The sequence below is a fragment of the Bombus pyrosoma genome, linkage group LG4 (genome assembly GCF_014825855.1).
Source record: "Bombus pyrosoma isolate SC7728 linkage group LG4, ASM1482585v1, whole genome shotgun sequence".
NCBI classification, from domain to species: domain Eukaryota; kingdom Metazoa; phylum Arthropoda; class Insecta; order Hymenoptera; family Apidae; genus Bombus; species Bombus pyrosoma.
In genome coordinates, this window is record NC_057773.1 from 7,650,702 (window position 1) to 7,672,106 (window position 21,405).

The 21,405-nt window shown below is 32.3% G+C and overlaps 1 protein-coding gene across 1 annotated transcript; it reads right to left on the minus strand.

Annotated features, from left to right (window-relative positions):
- Positions 1-7,352: 7,352 nt before the first annotated feature.
- Positions 7,353-15,856, minus strand: LOC122567168 (UDP-glycosyltransferase UGT5-like). Its single transcript, XM_043725454.1, has 4 exons — positions 15,237-15,856; positions 14,103-14,533; positions 9,637-9,856; positions 7,353-7,635 (listed from the first exon to the last, which is right to left on the minus strand). Exons 1-4 carry the CDS (start codon positions 15,854-15,856, stop codon positions 7,353-7,355), a joined length of 1,554 nt encoding a protein of 517 aa, XP_043581389.1.
- Positions 15,857-21,405: the final 5,549 nt, after the last annotated feature.

Genomic DNA, 21,405 nt, shown 5'->3' on the forward strand with positions numbered 1-21,405 from the left:
TGGGTCATCAAATTTTTCGGATTAGTTTGTTGATCTAAACTGCACTGACAATCCGTTGTGGGATGCCGTGGAATATCGCAGGAACATCGTGGGGTAGCTGTGTCTTAATTTTTATTAGATTTTCACTTGTAATTAAGTTTGATAATGTTTGTAATGATGTGTATAGTTGTTCTATACAAGACGAATTTTACGTGGTGCATGTTTACTTTTAAGATTTTATAGATCCATATAATCGTCTTGTAGGAGATATATATTGTGTGATATATGCTTACTTTCAAAATTGTAAAGATCCATGAGATCATTCTGTGCAATATAAATGGTGCTTGATGTTTGCTTAATTTGGGGTTTTAGATTTAACCATTAGTCGTAATTCTCAGCTTAAGTAACCAACGTCTTAACTTTAATTGATCATAATATAGGTCTTATATCTTAGTAAGGTACCTTAGTAATCCTACGTACCTTAGTGAATTATTAGCATCCACCGTGGGACGTTGCGTACCGTCGTGAGACATCGCAGGAATATCGTGGGGTGAGTTTGTTTTAGTTTTAATTAAATCTAAGATATATATATATCTGGTAGGCTAAGTCCATTGTACACGCTGCTTGTATAGAAGCGAAAAGTTAAAGGCTCTTTTATTTAATCCTTTTAAATATGAAATTATTAAATAAAACTATTGATTTCACAAAGTGTTTCTAGTTTCAGTTTTTAAACTTCGCAGCAAGTTAAAGTTCTTCATACGAAAGGTTGCCAGTATGGCTGTAATTTAATGTACTTTAGTTTAAGTAAGTTTTAGTTCTGAGACTTCGATTAAGTTAATTTTAAGCCTCATTGTTAGACGGTAAAGGCGGACGAGAAACAGCGGAGGACTTAATCTTTCTTTTAAGTTTTAATTTTAAACCTTAGTCCAAGTCTTAATTTTAAGTCCAAGTTATAAACATTAATTTTAGAATTAATTTTGTAAGTCTTAGGTTTAAGTCTTAGTTTTATGCTTTAGTTTTATGTCTTAGTTTTAAGCCTTGTTTTTATGTTTCAAGTCAGGTCAGCATTACTGTCAAGTTTTAATTTGAAGTCGCGTCGCATTTGTTTTAAGCCTTAGTTTTAGTTTATTTGTGAAGATTGATGTATTTAATTGATATATACTTATCCACAAGAACAAGATTTTGGTGATCATTCTGCTCTTTTTGTTAGCTTTTGCTATTTTCATTGGCTATAATTTGTTTATTTGAATCATGGAGAAAGTGTGTAGCGAGTTTCTGAGACAAAATACTTATACTTGATAATATATTTTATTTATAATTTTGTATGTACAAAACATTATATAGTTTCAATACAAACCACAACTACATTGCATCGGTAACGTCGTATGCGGTACAAAAATAATAAGTATCTCGTCTGTTCTCGCGTCTCTTTTAAACAAAGTGGATTTGATTTTAAGATATAGTAATTTTTAATTTTATAGAATTGTTACAATACTGTTAAAACAGTGCGACAAATAGTATACAAATTTTCTTTTTCTTTTTTTGGTAATTCACAATTAAGTCATTATTAATACAGTCTGATCAACGCAGAATCTTCACTTTAACAAATCAGTTTCATGATATAATAAAACCAGTTTTGTCATAACTAGGAACTTAGTTTCGACTTTTTTAATTATTTTACATTAACAGAATCGAAATTCTTTTAGTTCCAGTGTAAAGTAGGAATATGATTTAAGATTTCAGAATATTAATAATAGCGTAATGTAACAACATAAATTCAAGATTTTACAGTTAATATCATTATCTATTTAAATTGTAATAATTATAAAAATCAACGGAGACTGATTAATCTATTACTATTAGCAAAATAAGCGGCACTAATGCTGGTCATGTAAAAGATGGTCATTTGGAAATTGCCAAGTTTATTCTTTTACTAGCCCCTAGTTCGAAACCAAAAAGTTGCCAGGATGAAAATGTGCGATGCGAAGTTTATTCTTTCAACTCGCGATATTGTTCGCAAATGCAACTTCATCTCGATGCTCGGGCAGAACAGAACATAAACGGTCTTTCATGGAAGTTAAATGAGTGCACGAGACTCATTAGACAGTAACAGCTCATCCTCTTCCTGTTGTTTCTTGTTATCATGTCACAATGAGAAAAAGATCATAGAACGAGCTAATGAGCGCAGGAGGAACGAACTAGACTCGTTTAGTTTCAGTAAACTGATTAGTTTGACAAAAGTAACGTTTCGTGAATTGCACCTCAATTAACAATACCTAATTATGATCATAAAATCATAATCATAGTACTGCTAAAAATCGAAATTCTGTAAGTAGGGAGCGTGTTAAGTTTATGGATTGTGGTTAACCTGAGAGACAGATGAGAAGTCTCTTTATAATCATCTTTGGTAGATCTTTCAACTAGGACGAGTGTGAGGTATTTTCGCAATCGTTGATTATATTAGAAAAAATTTAATTTTTAGCTGATTTTATTTTAATTCGATTGAAGATAATCAACAATTTTGTAATTCCTTCAAATCTAATGTATCTAAAAAATTTTTAATTCTGATATATTGAGAAAAATGGAAGAACTAAGTCGGTTAACGAGAAAGAAAAATCATAAAGATTTGCATTTAAAGAACTATTGATACGTCTCCCTCTGTACTCCTTCTACTTTAGTTTCATATTTCAAGGCAATTTCTCGCTACAATAAATTATTTCAATGCGAACTTCTTTTAGCTCTTTGATTGCTTTTCTGTGAGTTTAGTTGGACGATTGAGGATTTTTAACGTTTTATAACGGGAGCCTGTCAAAGGAAAGGAGGTCATTAGAGATATGTAAAAATATATCATTAATACATATGGGATATGTAAAAATATCTGTTGTATTATAATATGTAGTATAATTAAATATATTATAATAAAACTTATTGTCGAAGATACAAAAACATTACACAACAATGGCAATATTCTTAAGATACGTTATATATACGTATTTAGTAAAATCTAAATTCTGCGATAAAATAGTACGATGTTTCGATGAAATATAAGAATAATATCAACGATTATAAATAAAATAACAAAGAGGAAATCTACGATAATGTAGATGGACGAATTCTAAATTATTACAATCTCAAAACAAAATATACACTTTGGAACATTTAACATATTACTTTCAATCTGTATTGTTTAAAACATTCTGTATTCTACTTTCGTGAAGTGTAACATTTCGTGAAGATATAAAAAAAGAAATAAAGATTGCAAATAAAAATTTATCTAGAAATGAATATAATCTTATTTATAAAATTTATAGCACTCTTATTTATAGTATTAAAAATTATTTAGTGTATATAATGAATGCTTTGTATATATGTACAATGTTTCCCGGAGTGGGGTGGCGTTGACAGCCTCTTTGGACATAGTCAATGCGTTCAACACCATACTCTGGGATGGGATAGTGGAGGCCCTTGAATTCTTCGAGGTGCCTCCCTGTCTTATTCGTGTCATCCGGGCCTACCTGAGCGACAGGTACCTACGGAACATAGGAAGGGAGGTGACAAACACCTGTCACCATTGCAGAGAGGGCGAGGTCACGGCCCAGTACACGCTGGAATTTTGTCCGGCGTGGGAAGTCTCCCACCATGTCCTGCGACTCGCAATTGATGAAAGTTTGGGCCCTTCGCCAGTCGTAGAAGGGATGCTGAGGGGGCAACAGGAGTTCCGCTCCTATTGCGAAGAAGTAATGCTCGCAAAGGAGCGGGCAGAGTGGGAAAGGGTAAGCACTTTTCACCCTTGTAAGGTCTCGCGCCGCCCTAGGTGGTCGTCACGCCGAGAAGGTTCTGGGTCCTCCTCGGACTTGCACGACGGCCCAGGGGATGACGTTGAGAGGTGTGGTCACAACGCCCAAATTAGACCTAAGGAATGGCTCCCTAAGAATAGAAGAAGACGTAAGAGTTCTCCGGCAGCAATTTGAAAGAGGGCCAGGGGCACTCCTTTTAAGCGTTAGATAGGCCACTGTGGTGTTTTAGTCGGTAAGTCCGACACCCAGAAAAGCGGCGGGATGTCCATGAAGATTTCCAGTATAAAAAAAATATATATATATGTACAATTCTCCTCATATTTTCTTGAAACTTAATACCATGTACGCAAAATATTAATACTTCAGTTCATAGAAATATCGTTATATATTCATATTATTATGTGTATAATTATGATGAACTGTATACATTTTTTAAAGCAATACAAAAAGCAACGGTATTTGACATACAGCTAGATAAAAATATATTGAGATATAAAACTTTGTTTTTAATCCCTGTATGACAGAAAAAATATATCAAAGAATCTTTTCGTTCCGTACGGAAGTAATGTTTCAAAAAACTTGCATGTCCTTTTTTGATGTAATTCTCGTACAGAGGAGTGTAAAGAATACTTTGACGTAGCAACACGTGCGCAGTTGGAATCAAGCCTGGAAAGCAGGTCAAAGCAATATGTACGTTTCATTCAAATTAATAGTATGCTCGACATTCGTCTGAACTATGTGACTGAAATTATAATATTATAATATAAATGAAACATGTTCCACGATATACGTGTTCGTTGCCTGAAAATGAACAAAATAATGCTCCGAAATGTGAAAAAAATTACGTTTCATATGTTTCTACAAACAATATCCACGAACGTTGACATATCAGGAATTTAAAAGATTTCATTTACGCACATTTGATTTATTTCTATATGAGGCATCATCCTCCAGCCACCTGTACCATCTCGCCCGTATTCTGTATATTTAATCATGACATTTATAAAGAAACTAATTCGATTATCCTTAAACGTCACATTTTTTGAAGCATCTCTGATTTAATAATATCAAAGGGAAGAAATTTGTTAACGAACCACGTTTACGGAAACCAAGAGACCCTGTCTCGTTATAAATTCGGCTAAATTAATATGGCGCATTTATTTCGTATTCCTGGTCGCCTCGGGATTTATTCGACGGCCGGGAAGTCTAAACACTTTATTAGATTGCATTCAGAGTCGCGAAAGAGACACGATTTCCCCCAATTTATAACTGCGCTTTTATTCTCTGAGCGGTAGATGCGCGGCTGACTTTTCCGGCTTCCTGTTTTGCTACTTCACGTTCGTGCATACATAATAAAGCACGAGTGATATAACGCTGGAATATGCAAAAGCTTCTTTTCGTCGCGTAAGATGGCACGTATAACTAATATAATGACGTTCCCCTTTCTTTGTTATGGTATTTGAAATTCTAAAGCCGCGGCTTTCGTTATATTTACTGTTTCTTCTATGCAGGTGCGAGATATTTTGTTCGACGAATGCATCAAGCGGCCTGAATTTTGGCGAATATGATCTTCTGTTGTAAATATTTGCCTCGTGCATATTTGATCTGTATAATATTATGTATAGCATCGTCATATTACAGTAATTATACATTTACTGTATATATTTACTCAAATTACACGTTATTACGCGTTGTACTGGATTTTAATTGAAAATATTAATTTATCACACGACCATTTCAAGGAAAAATCATCATACCTTGCACTGTGATCTTCACTTTTAGACTTTAAATTTAGGAAAAAAAGTTCGATCTATGATTTGAGACAATTCCATCCGTGGCTTTTGTCTGTGCAATTTATTTGAACGAATGGAACTTTGGGTTTTCTTCACAACTAGGAGGTGACACATACAGGCTTTTCTACAGATACACTTTCCTTTTTCATGAATTTGAACTACATTAGCGCATAAGTTTTCTTTTCCTTTTGAAAAACTTATTTCTTGACACTCGCAGTATTTTCTGCAAGTACTGGTCAATTCTTTTTGTTTTCAGAGTATCTCAGGTAAATAGAGATTAGAATATTCTTGCAAAATATTTTTGTTACATAACATAATTACGTTTAATGTTACGTTCGCTTTCAATAATATTATATTGTTCTTCTTTTTCAGAATTAATTTCGGAAATCTGTCTCTTTACACTTTGATTAAACATGATAAAGTGTCCAATAATAAGGATATTATTATTATATTATTATGTAACACATATTATGGGAATAATACGTAGTCACTACCGGAAAACTACAAAATTTTGAGTGAAGGAATAAGATAATAAATATAGATCAACCTTTCACGCAGAAAACTTATGAAATTTGAATAGGAGCATATCAAAAATACACAGGAAGTTTCAATATTTTACGACCTGACTATTATCCTAGAAGAAATGTCTCCCTTAAACATACTTCCGTAAGTTTCTACTTTAGTCAGGCAATTTCGTAAAGCGTTCGGCCAAATATTTTATAAGTAAACGCGAGTTTCAAAGCTTTTAAAAGCATTTTCGATGCATTGTCTCAGTCCTCAGTATTGATGATATTGTAAACTGTAGTGTCTCTTAGACAAAATACACTGGAAAAAGCATGGAATTTAAGGATAAGAATTTAACTATTTCGAATGCAAATATTTGGTTTTATTCCTCATTTGTTACTTGATTGCCATATCAAGAAATAATGATTTTAGGGAAAACGGATCGAACTGTTGAAGCAAAAACCGTTTTTTCTATACCAGTAAGTCATCGTTGCAGCAAATGAACAATGTCTATAATATTAGTATCTATTGCTTCAAATCCTATAATATAATATAAATCGGAAATCTATAATAAAATGTCTTCATTTGGAACTTCGTTTGCGAGAAAATCGAGTTTAACAACTTGTCAATTTACGTGAAGTTGGCTAATTCCCGATTGAATACGCGCGGACAAAATCGGCAGGTGGTTATTCCACATACATGAGAAGATAAATCTAAAATGCGGAATGCAGTTTTTTCATTTGAAATCTCGTTTTCTAGGCAATGAAATTCGAAAATTTATCGAACGCACATCGTATCGAGCTAAACACGTCGAAACTCGATTTTTACAAGAACGAAATTTCAAATGAAAAAATTATATTCCGCATGTTCTTAACGTGTGAATTATATCTTTATTTATTATAACTTTTCATGAACTTTTGATTTCTCGTATAAGTTGTACGTCGTCAACAGAACGACGGAAGTTTTTAGTACAAAGCTGCCGTACGAGATGTAGGTTTCCAGCCAAACGGCCTCGACGTAAAAGTGTTCAGAACTGTAATTTGCGTCCTGAACAACAATGTTAAATCCCTACTTGACCAGATTTTTTCGCCACCACCGCTTTGTTATAATATAAAGTAGTATAAAAAATATTCTTATCTTTTTATATAAAAGCGTGAACAATTATATTATCATTAAAAACGAGTAACAAATGTAACAAACTGTACAAATGACTCGAATAAATATTTTTATTTAAAAAATAAATTATTCCTTAGAATCTTGTTCAATAGTAGCAATGTCGTTATGATCGTTTCTTATTAATGTCTACTGACACTATTTTTCTTCGACAAAATAATAATTTAAATAATTTATAAACGATCCAAATTGTAAATATAATTGAGATTATCATCATAGATATAACATCCAACAATAGATATTGATACCATGTTAACTCTGCAGCTGTTATTTTTAAAGAATTTGGTCCATGACGAAGTAGATATTCTATCCAATAAACTCCTTCATCCAAAGGCGGTATTGGCCGATCTTTGAACTGCGAAGAAGCTTTTCGTGCCATATCCGTGTAGCTGTGAATTATATTACAATTATTTGTATCTTCCGCCCCATATTCCACATAATATTAAAATTGATTAATAAAATGTTCAAATATCCAGTTGCAAGATGATTCTTATTATATTTCATAATAATTTTATTAATTAAATTTTAATTATTATAGATTTATTAAATCTGTTACTTCAGTAAACATTAATTTTAATATATTCTCTAAAATATTTGAAAGTAAATTCATATCTCATTAAAAATGTAAATTAATGTTAAGTGTCTCAATAATGTGATAAAGAACATACACATATTTTATCAAAAATTGTTCGATAATTATTTTGCAATTAATTGAAGGATTTGTTATGTATTAAATATACATGACTGCTGGTTTTAAGATAATACTTTATACTATTGTTTGCAATATACAAATTCTCTGCATCAGCTGCTAACGTAGCCTTTTATTTTACTCTGCAGCTCTACATAAAACCCTGTGTTTAGCTATGAGATGCAGATTTTCTTATCGCGATTCTCTTCGCAAATTTTTTATCTTGTTTGTACACGTGTGTAATACACGTATGTAAATTTCACTTCTTAACTGCTCATCTATTTTTCAAAACTAATGTAATATTTTAATAACACCTTCTCTATGATAATCAATTAAGTTCAATATTAAGACCAATGATTTAAAGTTTGTAGCTCCTCATTCTTCAATAAAAATTTTTTACGTTTAAGGGAAATGTGAAAGGAAAATGTCTCATTTCAATTTTACTCTGGAAACTTCCTTCAAACATTTAAAGCCCCTTTCTCGAACGAAACGAAAGCAAAATTTCACCAAATTTACAAATGTCGAGGATCGCAGCAAAGTTAATAAAGAATTGAAAACTAAATAATTTTCAAACTCGTTTCGTAATTTTCAAACGTTTACTCTACTTAAACGATTCAATACGTCAACAAATGTTTACTCTTTCGACTCGTGTACCGGAAAAAATAATTTGCGTAATTAAAAAACAGCATGATAGTTAAAAAGTCCTCAGCATAATTAAAATTGGCAACTGGAACATTATTATCCCCGATTTGTACCGAACAATTTCCAATGTTCTTCCAGTTTAAAACATCTCGTACACGGCTAAAACACGTATCGTATATAATCTAGTACACTAACTTCATTATTATACTTAATTACCTATCGCGGCAACGATTCAAGTTAACAAGCAAGTTTTCGACTTTGGCTAATTAATCCTATAGACTCGTGCTACAATTTTAATAGACCGTTTTTAATAGATTTAATAGATTCACCGGCTATGTTCACGGTTGCGCCGATAAAATTTCAAACCGTTTAGATCTGCGATGTTCACCGACGAAGACGTTTACACTTGGGAGTAATTGTAATCGTTAACAATGATTTGTAGCGGGACAGGCGATTAATGGGGGAGGCAGCGAGGGGAGTTTGCAGTAATTAATGTACGATCGATTCGAAAATCGACGATGAAATTCAGTACGCGTGGCCCGTTTATCGGGAGGCGATTGCTATCTGCCAAATGCATGCCGCCGATACAATTGTAATGCAGAAACGTTCCTCCGATGCTACCCTCATCTGAACGGGCGAGAACGTTTAACCGATGTTTACAATTTCCAGATGATGAAAAGTATCCGTGCACCGAACACCATATGCCAGCTGTGTTTCTTCGAATTTTGGTATAGTTTCTTGGAAAATGAAATTTTTGAAATTTGGAAATTTCATTGAAGAAGGAGTTAGTAAAAATCTCTTCTTTGTAAAAGGTATTGCTAAATATAAATATCTCATAAGTACTATAAAATACTTAATTGAAATATTTTTAAATAGTTTGCAGAATTTTGTTCAATTGTGCGCATGCAGTCATAAAGGAAAACATGTTATGTCTATAGATAGCTGATGAAGTAGAGCTAGCGGGAAAATCTCTTTGACGCTCTTTCTCTCACTTGATTCTTCAATTCGCTACTCGAACTATGAAATTTCCATTTGCACGAAGAACGAAGATTCTGATTACCTCTTGTTCACGAGCAGTTCGCTCAAAGCGTTCGATACTGGCGCGTATGAAAGTTGACGGTAATCCAGCTTCAGAGCCAACCCCTTTTTCACGAAGTAGGCCATGTTCAAGTGCTGATCTCCAAACAGGGGTATACCGAGAATCGGTACCCCGCAATAAACTGCCTCTTGAGTCCCTAGCAATCCGCCATGTGTAATAAATAGCCGCACATTCGGGTGACCTGGTAATTTTCGAACCAATAAAGTTAAACCTTTTGTGATATTTTTTCTTTTCTTTTTTTTTTTTTCTCTCGTGGAGTAATTCCGTGGAAATAACAAATGTTAAGTTCAGTAATAAGAACATATTGTATGGAATGATTTACACATTCTAGGGAGCTATAATGCACATAAAAGTTCAATTTTATAAATACATGTTACTTAGTAATCTGTACACTTAAGTAACATCTTCATTCTTTCGCATCGCTAATAATTTACATCAAGCGACTGTTGTAACTAGGAATAATAGAAGAAACAAAAAGAATAGGAAACTTATTCAAAAAGACGTCATTGATTACATAATTAAACAAATATTATTCTTTCAGTTGAATAGTTATAGTTTCGCATGTGTATATGCCTACATATATTCACAAAAAGACATAACGCCGAAGATACTTCAATTGAAACGAAAAAATATTTTAGGGAAACTTCATTTAATTATTCCGGGAGATCGGAAGACAATGATTTAAAGGAATAATGTACCAAGAAATTGAATAATGAACAAATTTGTCAATAACGCTTCGAATCTCGTTTGCGCATCTAAATCAATTACTTGAACAGCGATCGTTTGCATACAAAGCGATCTGATTGCTAACAGCATACGAAATGGAACATGCAGGTAACGTATGTGGAAATTTGGATCCATCCCAAGATTTAACCTAGACCTAGCCTAAATTTAAGCCTGTCCTAATTCACACATTATTCTCCTAGTCCTATAACTTGCTCTTTATTTACGACGTACTAAACCCGTGAATTGTACGGAATTCTATAACGCTCTGAACGTGACACGTATGTCAAATCATGCGATATCGCGATATTAAAATACAGCACTACCTCGATAAACTTTAATAATGGTTCATATAAACAGATTTTATTCGAAACAAAATAGCTGAGCGAACTGCGACCAAAGGAAATTATGTACCGATTGTCAGTAACGTGATTTAGAAATGTTCATAGCTTAACATTCTTTTCACAAATAATAATTAAAGACAGCAAGGTGTTACAAGGTAGATTTCGTTTTTAGCGAATTGAAAATCATGGCATATCACAATATTTGTGATCGTTTTTCATTATTTACTTTCATATTCATTAAATCAAATGAGATTTTGCAATTTATTTTATATGTTATTTTGTCATGTATATATTTATTTTAGTAAAAAGAAAACATAGTAAATATTGAATAAATATGGAACGTGATACACAGAGAAATATAGAAATGATCGATAATAAAAGTAAAATTGAAGTTAATTTGTAAAATTATATGGCTCGCATATTATCGTACATCAAAAATGAGTTTTATACGGCATAAAATATATCTAGAAATGTATCTTATTTTTCATATTCTTCAGATGTTCTATTTACTTTAGATGTTATATTATTGAAATACTTCTTATAAATTTTCATCTTTCTGTTAATAATAGCAAACACTACACAATCGCGGCTCACTATATCTATGTAACTACAATTCAAAACATTGATTTGCTCTCCTTTTGAAGGTCCACTTCTTTCCTATTGAAAACAAACTAATTTTCGGCAGGCAATCTCAGAGGAAATAAAGTTTCGAGTTGCCTTTTAAGGCTTGTTGCTCGACAATAGTGATGCACTTAACCTTATTTTTCAAAGTTCGAGGATTAATTTACTTCTGCATACGGCACGCTTGCGTATCTTTTTTCTAAAGCATTTTTTCTTTAATATAATCTGGAAAAATATGGAAAAAAGTGTTCTGTGTGAAAAATAAAAAATTACTGTTCATTTTGCAGTATAGAAAAAATGTACAAGTTGAACGTTTTTTTAAAAAATCTTTCTCGTTTATTGGCCATCTACAATATTGTAATGTTAAGTTTAAACATAGTAATATAAATGTCTTATTAAATACAAATGTTTTATTTTCAGGAATAAATACATATACATAGTTAGCAGTGCAGCTCCATTGATGTTTAAAATATTCAATTCATGAATTAGTATCCAGTCGCTTTCAAAGGTATTCGTTAATTTTTAAAAATTTGTATGCTTTATGACTTTTTTCTACTATTTCGCCGGTTCAAAAATTCTGTTGAATAATTCAACGAACTCACATCGTATTTTCTACCATTCTGTTTTCAGTATTTTATAAAACTGATTTCTACTTTGCGTTTCCTTTTCACCTTTGGTTCGATCTGAATCCCATATGTATTTTAGAATATTTAGGTCAAGATTTTATGTATTGCAGCATTTTTAATACTTGGGCAACCAGAAAGAATAAAAAACAATGGAAAATTATTTAAAGATTAGTCAAGTAGAGATATACGTGCTTTTGACTGATAACGAATTGACATCAATTTTTAGAAGTATCTATAAATTGAAAGAATCCAATTCTTTTGTACTATTTCTATGTACACTTCATGTTTTACTGAAGTATACTAAACTGTACTAAAGATCTGGGTTTCTAACCGTCGCTTAACAAGAAGCTTAAACAAGTTTAACATTTTCACGAGCATAAATTAAAAGATATCACTTTTCTATTAGAAGATAACAGCTATGTACTTCCTTTCGGGGATTCATCTTATTTAATGTTTCCTTAGGACATTTAAAACGACAGAGGTACAGAAACTCGAGGTAGGTTAAATGCTATATAGATAGCGTTGAATATCATATTATAAAATAAACTACAATTATATCTGACTACACAAAACTGGATTATTGACAACAAATGGGGCGTAGATAGTATATGTAGATAATGAGTATAAAAGGTGCTCGATATTCGGGCAAATTGATCTATAAATTATTTAACGTTAATGCATACTTTAAATCAGTTTTATTCGATTTCTGGGCTCAATATCCGGAATCATAAATGGAGTTGTCGATTGTATGAGAGAATGTACTGTTGTCCTATTGATACGAATACAGATATATGAAACAGATTATTGATACGAACCAGGAGGGCAAGGGAAAAAATCGAAACCTTTGAATTATTTGAAATTCAACTACTCGTTGTAACTGCGGATACGCAAAACAAAAATAAATTTTTTCATTTAATTTCACGATAAAAATATAATCTTGAAAGTATTCTTTTTCAACGCGTAAAAAATATAAAATCAATGCGCCTAAATTATTAAACTTAAAAGTATACGTATGTGTATTTATACTTTTCAACTTCTTCGTACAAAACAATGTTATATATTTAAAAAAATATATTTTTTTATGTCACTGTAAAAATGAACATTAAATATTGTATGATTATGAATTACTGTAAATTATTATTACTAATCCGATTGATTAGTGACTATTATTACTTATTATTAATTAATGATAATAAATATAAACTATAAGAGAATGATGAATACGATATCTTATATTAAGCAATATATTGCTTATCTTCTATATATTTAATGAAATGCTAATGATAATTTGGTCAGCTTCTACGCCAATACGTCTCCTTTCTTTAAGATAATAAATCCTTTGTCAGTATAATAAACGTTAATAATCATTAAAGAAATAATTACTTCCATTAATTTACATTCCATCTTTTCTCGTTCTTTAATTTATATTCCCTTTCCTCTTTCTATTTTAGGCAAAATATTTCATACGTCACTATATTTAGTTATATGCAGAAAACGTGATGCGACTAGGCTACAAATTTATGCACAAATGAAATTTATGCATCTTTGATCGATGCACCCAACAAATATTTTAAATCGTTTTTGTTTTGTCAAAAACAACGACCCTTCGTACAAACTTTATTCCTAGCTTTCTAGCGACTAGATTTACTCTCACTAAACTCATCTTTTCACGAAAAGAATTATGTAATCAGATCTCTCTTGCGTTACAATTAACTACTACAATTTGTATTTTCACGCCGTCTATGGTTTATTTAAGCACCATTAAAAGTACTTACTAGACTAATATTAAAATGAGTACATAGCATAAATATTACTAGAATATGTTCGTCATCTAGAATTTTACTACATACTTTTGCTCCAACATAACGTACTTCTTTCTACATACTTTTTTCTTCCAACATAACATACCTCTGTTCAGTCGATCAACATTTTGCTCATAAATGTACAGATCGAAAACCCGAACCGAGAACACGAGAAAGTTACGGAACCTTCGACACGGAAAGCAGCAAAAACCACGCATAAAAGCATTCGCAGGTTTTTTATGGCCACCATAGGATAATATTCTCTCGATGCTTAAACTTTCCGGTACTAGTAAAGAAGAATATATACGTACACAATATGGAGAGCTGGGGCGCCCATTCGATGCACTTAACGTTCTTGGGCAGCGTGGGCATTTTCCCTCCGGTGCACTTCCATAGTATTTGCTGCGGTACTTGCTCGAATGCTCTGTAAAAAGCTGCTAACGCCTGCTCCGGCATGGTGGACGAGTCTATTTGCGATCCTAGACTAAAGTAAATAACACCGTTTTTGCTGTGCGAGTCAAGAAAATTCTGAAGATCTTCCGGCAACGATGGTGGACTTGATGACAGTATGTGCATACCACCCAGTTCCTTGAATCCTGGCGCCAAGGCTCGCGGAGTGCTAACTGCTGCATGTCCGTTTGTTAATACCAATGATATTCTCGATCTTAGAGTGTCGAAGTGGGGCAGATCGTCACCGAAATGTCTTTTGGCAATTTCGTAACCTGGCTTATCTGATAAGTATCTGTAACAGAATGGATAGTGTCGAGTATTGACACGGCGGATTCCACGTGAAGTAGGTACTCGATTGGGGTTAAATTAGACAATCTGGAAGTACTTTGTTCAACGTTCTGATACGAATAGCATTGGTTACTTTGATTAGAAGATTTATGGAGCTTGTTACCCTTTACTCCGTCTGAATAATTACGAAGAATTAGTAAAAACAAATGTACAAAATACTATGTTTCATTGAAAGAAGATCATCCATTGGAAGACGACCATGCATACAAGTTTTTGTTACATCTTATAAAATAACCATTCTGATTTAAGTAGTTATAATTTGTCGTAATATATTTACTTCACAACATGTGAAGCAACAATAAAATGCTTGTCACCCATCATGGCATAAAAATTAATTAATCAACGCACCAATTCCGCAGTGAAATTTTTTAATACCTTATTTTAACAAAAATTGTTTTGTCACCGGCGTGTACACAAAATTATACTTATTATGTTAAATTCTTGAAAACAAACGAAGCTTATAAATGTCTCATTTCAATTAATTCGATACTACGTATCATCTCTAAACATAATGATCTAGTTTAACATAATTCGACTGCTGATTTCTACGTATTTATGGGAAATTTGAAGGTGCAAATGAATTTGTATAATATTTTATAACGATTCTACAAAAGTAAACACGATACAGTGGTATTAATTCGCTTCACCTGTATGCAAATTTGGTGACTAGAAAATCCACAAAGTTAATAGATCTCTCAAAGAAATTCATCTGATCCGTTAAACCGTTCATCCAGTACGGGATATAGCTAGGGATTTCAGGATTCCTCATAATCTCGTTCGTCCATGGTAGAATAACGCTGCTGGTAGCTCCAACTGCAATCGGTATGTTCAAAGTATGAACGATACCAAGAAAACAATCAGTGGCAAAGAGCTCGATGATGCAAATGTCGAACTTTTCCTTCGATCGCAGAAGCTTCTTCAACGCCGGATGATTCAGCACAGGATCGCATGATGGTACACCACGATTAAGCACTCCCCTAAGTACTTCCCATTTAAATGCTTTAAAAGAGCTTGGCACTGTCTTGGTGCCAACCAAACTTGGTAGACTCGAACTTATATCAATATCTGTAAAATTAGGCAAAGACGTTTTCTGAGGGAAAAAGTTCACTGACACCACCTGATGACCATTTTCTGCAAGTTTCTTCAACAATGGCTCGAACACGATGTAGTGACTTTTTGCTTGATGCGGAAATAACACCAAGATTCTTGCACCATTAACACTGAATATTACACAACTAATCACTGATAGCAGAAATTGGAAATTCATTACGACGGCAAATGAATAGAGAAAGAAGTTTGACTTTAGTGTACAAGAAGAAAGAAATTATTCTCAAAAACTATACGTGGGGATAAGGTTGAACATTGCAATACAGTCACTGTGAGGATAGAAGGTCGAACGATACAAATGGAATGGTCAAGAAACAAAAATGACGAAACGATAAGTGCGCGGTGTCGACATAAAATAAACTGTGGCGGTGTAGTTAGTCAAGGTTGTATCCGTATCTACGCACATTTATTACCTTTTTGTCGTTGACATGATACAAATTTGTGTATACGTGAGATTTCCACGAATACGCAGAACTATCAAATGTTTGTTGAATTTTGATCTAGAAAGTTGTTTACATGTTTACTGTTACGAATTTTTTATTTGGACAATCTTGCGTAAGAAATTTTTTAATTGAATTTCCATAATTCCATAATAACAGGATGTATAGGAAAAAAGATTAGAAACACTCGATATATCGATATATCTGCATATTGGAGAGAAATAATTAAAAAATTTGTTATTCTGTTTAATTTCATTTCACGTCAATTAATCCTAGACATTTAATATGTATTTTTATTTGCCTGTGAAATTTTCTGACAAAAAATTTAGCACAAATAGAACTTTCTTGTTGATACGGAATCGACATTAGATGAATAAATAAAGATATCTAAGTATTTCCATATAAATATGATTCACAATTGTAAGGACACTTTTTAAACAATTGCTTCACCGATTCAAAACTTTCTAACCACTTTCGACTGACAACTGTCGAACATTCCTCTCAACAATTTGCTTATAACTATCGAGAAACATTCTCTAACCCAACCATGCCATACTTTTAAACAATTCACACACACAACACATATTCTTGCTACGTGCTATAGAGCCAAATTTACATATGGCGCCATGCATTTCAGTCTTCAAGTGTATTATCAGCATCGCTTCTAATTCGCAGTAAAAGTTATTTCCTCTTCAGTTTTAGCCCCGAGAGCCCAGATTTTAATACCTATTTCTAAATTTCGTTTTATTAAATAGAAACATCGTAACATCGTAGAAAAAATGAATAAATAAAAAATTTATGATTTTCCTCGTTTGAAAGTTTTAGAAAATATGTGTATATTATTTCGTGAATTATCTATTTAATCGCCGATTAATTGTTTCGTTTCACCGACGAGGGAAAAACTAGAAATACAACCATCGGATATTTTCTCGTGAGCAGGATTAAAGTGGTTCATTATTAAGAAATGCGCCGAGGAATAAGAATAGTACGGTCTAGGGATTGAAAAGGAGGGAATTGGAAGGAAAGCGGGGTAGAAAAGAATCCACCTTTTGTGCCGTCCATTCTCGCACTCAATTCGATTGAAAAATATGCCAATTGTAAATCGTCGAGTGCAATATTGATCGGAGAATTTCTTCGGTGGATTCTAAATGACTTTGCGTTGCGGTTGTGTCAATGGATTAGATTAATTAAATTAGCGTTGCTATTTGGAATCGAGCGTGATGATTTTCGCACGTTTCAAATATATAAAAAGTTCTACACAATTTGTAAGAGCATAATATACATATAATATATATTTTCTCAAACGTGAAGTGTAAAGTAGGAAGAAAAATTATACTAAACCATGTAAAATGAATAATATAGCACCATTCCTGAGATTAACATGTAGCAACTGAAATTTAAACAAAAGATGTGACAAGCATCTCTATATATATGTATATTCATTAGTATTATTTCAGATTTATTGATATAGTTTAATTGGTGTTGATATAAGTTGTTAAAACAAACAATTCACATTTGTATCACTGAAACATCAATCAATAAGGTAATAATAATTACATCATTATCGTTATGTAAATAGAACTCCAATTTCATTACATCGCAATCAAAAGTAGTTATTATTTTAGAGTGGAAATGTTCTTAAATTGCGTGATAATAGTCCATTTATCAAATTTGATAAAACCATCTACCTACGTGATCATATTGCGCGAAGGTTATATAAGAATGTAACTACATATATTGAATCTATCGATACAAATTTTCACATATGTTACATATCATATCAGTCTAAGATCTATGTATCTGACGTAATATCTTCATTCTATACTGCAAATATTTGAATTTCCAAAGCATAAAATTTGGATTCCCATTTAAAGAATTAAAGATGTCCCGTGGAATTTCGAAAAATGTAATACAAAGGCAAAGATCGAATAGTATATTTATGATAGTAAGCGACCTTCTTCGAACCAAATAATATTCATCCGAGCCAATTTCTGCTATAGCTGTATGTTGCATACTGACGAAATATATCTATACATATATACTTATTTATTTTCGTCACATCATTTTAATTATGTAATTATCTATACATACATGACATATTCAATTACGCATTACAGGTCGATAATTTCAATGTTGGATCGTAACAGAACGTTGAACATGTTTCTAAGCAACCAGAATGTGGTTAAAGGAGAGGCACGTAACAATTCTATTCTCTGCAAAATGACATTGCACTTCAAATGACGTCAGCATAGTTGAATCAGTCCTGAGTATCCTTGTCTTTGTCTTCCTGCAAGCTTCGAAATCACTTCAATGCGAACTACTACTTGGAAATTCAGTTGTATTGTTTGTAAATTCTATCTAATCCAGAAATTGAAAATTCAGTAGCAAGAAACAACTAAAATACACGAAGTTCTTGATTACTGAGAATGATATTTGGATTGAAACGTAATCTGTGAAATGATCTAATAGTAAAATATTCTGTTGTTTCAATTTCTAACAAGTGTTAATATAATTTAAGCGCGAGGAATTCGTTGAGTTTATCGAGAGATAGGAAACTATTGAAACTTAGAAAACCAGCCAAGAATTTTTCATAATAATTACAAACTATAATTATAAATATAATCTGGATTTGTATGCAAGTATTTCGTAAACCTAATTAAATGAATGGTATTTAAATAGCGATTTCTTTCGTCCACTAAATTTGTAATGAATTCTTTACTTTGAATTTACATTGTACTGTATCTTAAAATTTTTCATAAATGTATGAATATCCACAATCTAGTTATAAAATATTTCGTTAAATTTACTGTTATCATAAAACTATTAATATCACAGAGCTCGTAAAAACTGCAAACCTTAATTCAGAAGAAAATTCTTCCATCTCTGGCTGGCTACGATGTTATCTTTGTACTTTAAGGGAAGAAAAATATCAGTGTCTTCCAGCAACCGCCAGTTCCAAAACCTGGAATACAACTATCCTCGAAACGTGCACTGTCTTGGCAGCAAAGTTTGTAAAAACGAGCAGTCAAAAAAGAGCTGCGTCAAAGTTTCTTTCCACATTCATTGCATAAAGTTCTTTTTCTAAATTATTTTATATAACAACTTCTTTCTTGTTGTATCAAGATGAGGATAAAAAGGCGAAGAACAAAATGTTATTACTATTTTCATGATATTTTATATCATCTAAAACAGTTAAAAAACTTGAACGATATCTATAGACCCATTACAATTTGATATGAAAACTTTATAGAATGAAATAATAATTTATTTAAATGACAACAAGATTAACAATGAAGTGAAAATATAAGATGTTTCATCAAATATACATTGTTCAAAAATAAAACGATCAACTGTAAAGAAGTTTCTCGTTGTCAATACAATATGAAAAATTTTAAATATGTATCTTCTAAAAATGAGAAATGTAAAAATGAATCAAAGAATTAAATAGGTGAATCTAATTATCAATAAGATATCACTAACGAAAAGACAATGAATTTTTTTTATACGCGTCAAAACTGAGTTGTACTAGAATTAATCAAGCACCAGAAGAAAAAAAGCAAAAAGAAAATCTCGTTACCAGACGAGATGCAATACTGAAAAAGATAAAATTTAGTAGATGATGTTCAGTGTAGCCATAAAAGAGTCATTAACCTTTTCAATGCAAGGTTCATAAAAATAAATCACCCGTAAAATCAGGGAAGGATTTATTTAAATTTTACAGACTGTAACCGATTATCGAAGATCTTAAAATATTTAACTATACGTCAATAACGTTCCTGCTGAAAATTCATTCGAGAAATGAGATGAAGGATTATCCAATAATGACTAAATTACATTATACGAGAGCAATATTTACAAAAAGGAGGACGAAAGTTCTTGTAGAAGCTACGACCGCTGATACATACATACGCAATTTCGCAAAAGCTACACTATCGTCCATAGCTATGTACTACTTGGATACCTGTTGAAATTAATATCTTTATTAAATATTCAAAATTATGATTTAAGAAGGTTCTTGAACTGTTAATACCTTACATTTTACCGTAACTGGTATCCAATGCTGTGCTAAATTTAAACGCAAACAAGATACATATTACATCATCGTTATATCAGAAATATGGTGTAAGCCACCAAAATAAAAATTGTGTACACAGTACATGATCATTTTCAATATTATCATCGATACTTTCAATCAAGGATAATATCCTATAATGCATATACCCGGTTTTAACTATGGACCAAAATCAGAAAAATAAGAAATTTTGCATTCACGTTTACAATATTGATTATATAATTTCTACCATAAATAAAAAATCGAGAAAAAGGGTGTGTGTGTGTGTGTAGATATATAATCTTAAGCATTTTCTACGGTGCACATATTATTATCCATACTTACGAACGATGGTGCATATAAAGGGTCACACGATCCACTTCGTTCGTTGGCTGCGTCTTAAATCAGCCCACGAAATTAAATGGAACCGCCTTTGTAATTGCTCCCTCTTATTCCGTACTTTAATTAGTCGTCGACGATATCGTGAAACTTTGCTGCAACGGGCGGTGCGAGAAGCCGGGAAGACAAGGGGCATAACATTCTTCTTACAGGCTAGCGCTTGAAATTCAGATAAGAAAAGCTTTATCGTCATCTTCCCTTGTCGCCGCATCTTACCTTCGTTTCCCTGCCTTTGCCTGTAATTGCTACGCATTGCTCTTTTGTCATTGATTTTTGGCCAGCTGCATTGCGCGGCCGTTTAATGCTTTATTACGCTCGTACACGTTTTGCGTGGCTCACAATGATTACAAATTCCTTTTTTCCTCGCTGAATGAGGTAACCCGGAGGATTTGGAAACTGAAATCCTGCTTAAAACGAAGAAATCACAAACAAGAGGATAAAGTAAGTAATGGAACGTGGTGTGTTCAATTTCGAATGGTTTAGTATTGATATTTAATTAAATTTATTCATTTCTACACTTAACTGAAGTTGTAATATTAGTGGTAATTCGATTGTCTTTATATAATCGTTGTAACCCGAAAATATTTCCTGGCTTAAAATTTATATATAATCTAAAAGGAATAGAAATAGGATAAATAAGTCCTGCAATTAATTACACATTTAATGAAATAAACTAACGTTTAAAACAAGTTTGTACTTACAAGTCTTATCTTTTACTAATGCTTCTTAATTTTATTATATGTGCTTCTGTGATAATGTAATGATAAACTTTATAGCTAATAGAATACTGTATCAAAGTTCTACATGCAATAATTCATG

What these genes read in the sequence shown, in the direction of transcription:
- LOC122567168 (XM_043725454.1), bottom strand. Translation starts at nt 15,856, where the DNA reads ATGAATTTCCAATTTCTGCTATCAGTGATTAGTTGTGTAATATTCAGT. An exon ending in GCCCCAGCTCTCCATATTGT is followed by an intron (nt 9,857 to 14,102) that starts GTACGTATATAT and finishes GAAAATTACCAG; the next exon opens with GTCACCCGAATGTGCGGCTA. An exon ending in GAACTGCTCGTGAACAAGAG is followed by an intron (nt 7,636 to 9,636) that starts GTAATCAGAATC and finishes TATAATTCACAG; the next exon opens with CTACACGGATATGGCACGAA.